Source organism: Charadrius vociferus, unplaced genomic scaffold (genome assembly GCF_000708025.1).
Source record: "Charadrius vociferus isolate BGI_N301 unplaced genomic scaffold, ASM70802v2 scaffold291, whole genome shotgun sequence".
Taxonomy (NCBI): domain Eukaryota; kingdom Metazoa; phylum Chordata; class Aves; order Charadriiformes; family Charadriidae; genus Charadrius; species Charadrius vociferus.
This window is the reverse complement of record NW_009646958.1, coordinates 89,494-92,325: the sequence shown is the minus strand read 5'-3', so window position 1 is coordinate 92,325 and position 2,832 is coordinate 89,494. Positions and strand designations below refer to the sequence as shown.

At 56.5% G+C, this 2,832-nt stretch overlaps 1 protein-coding gene across 1 annotated transcript; it reads right to left on the bottom strand.

Moving 5' to 3' along the window:
* Positions 1-971: 971 nt before the first annotated feature.
* Positions 972-2,741, bottom strand: LOC104295403 (ectoderm-neural cortex protein 1-like). The gene has a single exon (XM_009895159.1). It carries the CDS (start codon positions 2,739-2,741, stop codon positions 972-974), a length of 1,770 nt encoding a protein of 589 aa, XP_009893461.1.
* Between the last annotated feature and the right edge of the window lie 91 nt (positions 2,742-2,832).

Here is a 2,832-nt window from a genome sequence, read left to right as displayed (position 1 = left end):
AGGAATTATTGTGAGACCAGTGCGCAGCAAACCCGAGAACACTCCCCAGACCTCAAAACCTCAAATGCTGCTATCATGGAGTGACGGTTGCTTATTTCTCTCTACATCCCAGAATTTTCTATAGGTATTGCAGGATAGTTTATTACAAGTTCATTTGGGTCATACATCTTTTGCAAGAGGAAAAATAAAAACAAAAAGCCTGCAGGGATCTGCGATTCATGGGCATCTTTTCTGCCAAGAGCCTTTAGAAAGGTTTAATTCCAGTTGCAAATTTTTAAAAAGTTAATCGCTGTGTAGCAGGAAAGAAACAGCATAAAAGGGACACCAGAGGAATAATTAGAAGCGGAGAAACCCTGTGTTTATATGTAGACAGGGTTTGTCTTACAAATGCAATTACCAACCATTCTGGGACTAAATCCCAGCTATAATCTTGTTCTGGCACCAGCTCATAGCCCTCACGTCCCACAAGACATTTGGGTGCCACCAGCAGATTAACCGTGGCACCAGGAGGAGGCGGCGGTAAAACCCCCCAGCCGGTCCCCCATGGCACCGCGCGGTCTATCCCAGCTCCGGCAGACAGACTGCCCGTTAACATAACGAGCTTTCGGTACCAGGGACGACACCCAACCCTCCTCGCAGAGAGCATTCCCCAAAATCTTTGCATAGGCCAAGACTCAGTGGAAGGGCTCAGATGCCAGGTTAAGCATCTTGTTATTTAGACTAATTTTCTCCCCGCAGCATTTCAGCACCTAAAGAGAGGTTCTCTCCCACAGCGTTTTAGAGCCCAAACTACCAGTCTGGAAGGACATTTCTGGAGCTGATGTTCGCACAAGACTCTAGGACAACTCCAGTCCCGATCCACGTGCATCTGCCCCTCGAGGTTTAACCCTTGTGCAGCACCGGGTTATATAGAGGAGCTCCGGGTTGATCCGCAACTGTTTACCTTCCAGGTTCATTCGCCACACCGTGACTCAGGCAGAAAGGTACTTCCAGGTGCTGACGAAGGCGGTGGGGATGAGGGAATAAGGCACCGTGGTGACGCTGCTCCAGGTGTCGGATGATGGATCGTAACAGTCCAGCGTCTTGCAGCGCTGAGCCCCACAGTAGCCCCCCACTACGTACAGTCTGTTACCCGATGTAACAGCACGGCAACTGATGCGCTTTGCGGTGACGTCCCCAAATTTGGACCACTGGTAGGTGTCACTGTGGAAACGGTAAGCAGAGCTGGCGGAAAACTCCGTGTCTCCTCCAATGACGATGATGTGGCTGCCCACCACAGCGGCGGCCGTGTACCGCCAAGGCTGGGGGCAGCTGGCGGGCACCGTCCAGCGGTTCTGGCAGGGATCGAAGCACTGCACCTTGGGCAGCTTCTCCTGGTTGGTGCTGGTGCCACCGAAAACAAAGAGCTTCATCTTGGCTCCCACCACGGCGGCATTGCTTACGCCTTCTCGGAGAGGGGCCACCAAGGACCATTTGTCCATCTGCGGGTCGTAGTGTTCGACTTGCTTGAGAGAGACGGAGGGCGAGGCCGGGAAGGCACCGCTCACGGCTGTGTGACCCCCCACCACGTACAGGCAGTGGTCCAGCTCAGCGGAGCCGTGGCCAAACCGCGCCACCAGCATGGGAGCAGCTTTTGCCCACTCGTCATGGAGGGTGTCGTAAACCCAGACGTCTTTGGAGGCGCCGTTCTCGGAGCCTTTGCCACCAGTGATGTACACTTTGCACCCGATGGCGCAGGCACTGCACTCTTTACGAGGGCTTGGGATGTCGGCACGAGGAATGATCTCGCTGGTTTTATGATCCAGCATATAAATCTTGTCGCACATGAAGGTTTGGCCACCCAGGAGCAGCAGGGCCTGGCTGACCTTGCGGGGTCGGGCGCAGCACCCTGTCACGAGGCCATCGTTTTGCAGGATCTTCATTTTGCATCGTACGGCGTCAGCCACGATCTCCTCCCCCAGTTGGTGGCTGGTCACCAGCTTCTCGCAGGCCACTTGTTTCCGCAGGTAGGACTCGGGCAGAAGGGCCAGGCGCACGGAGCGCAGCAGCTCTGGCAGAACTTCATGGCGTCGGGGCAAATCGTACCGGATCCAACCTATAACAGCTTCGTAGACCAGCGTCTCATCCTCTACCTCCAGCTCTTCGCTCTCCACCAGGTCCAGCAGCTTGTCTTTGGGCAGGCGGAGGAAGTCTTCGGTCTTGCAGAGAGAGGTGAAGTTGGCCAACGCCATCCTCCAGGAGAGCTCCAACAGCCGCTCGCAGCAGTGGGCGTCGGAGAGCAGCAGCATGTTCAAGCAATTCCCGGGGTAGAGATTCTTCTCCAGAAAGTCGGCCGAAGCATCCCGAATGTCCTGAAACTGCAACATGTCCCCAGCCTCCAGCAAGGACTCCGCGTTCTCCTCGTTAATCAGCACCCGGGCCGAGTAAGCGTAGTCCAGCAGCAGCTCCAGCACCTCAGGGTGGAGGGAATCGTGGAAGTTGACTTCGGCGTCTCTGCTCTCTTTCAGGCCCCCGCTGAACATCGCGTCGAAGTAGCGGCTGCAGGAGGCCAGGACGGCGCGGTGGCAGTGGAAGGCCTGGTTGCCCGCCCGTAGCACCACGTCGGTGAAGAGGTGCCGCTTGCGGAGCAGGTTGAGGTGGGTGAGGAGGCTGTCGGCGTGGCCCGGTTTGTGGAAGAGGTGGATGTTCATGGAGCCGGAGCTCGAGCGGGATTTCCGATTCTCGTGGCTGCTGACGGACATGGTGGCCAAACTGCTCTGCAACGGAGAAAAAAACGGGGAGTCAGCACGGAAAGCCCGGCAGCGCCGGCACCGGGGACCAGCACCGGCGGGG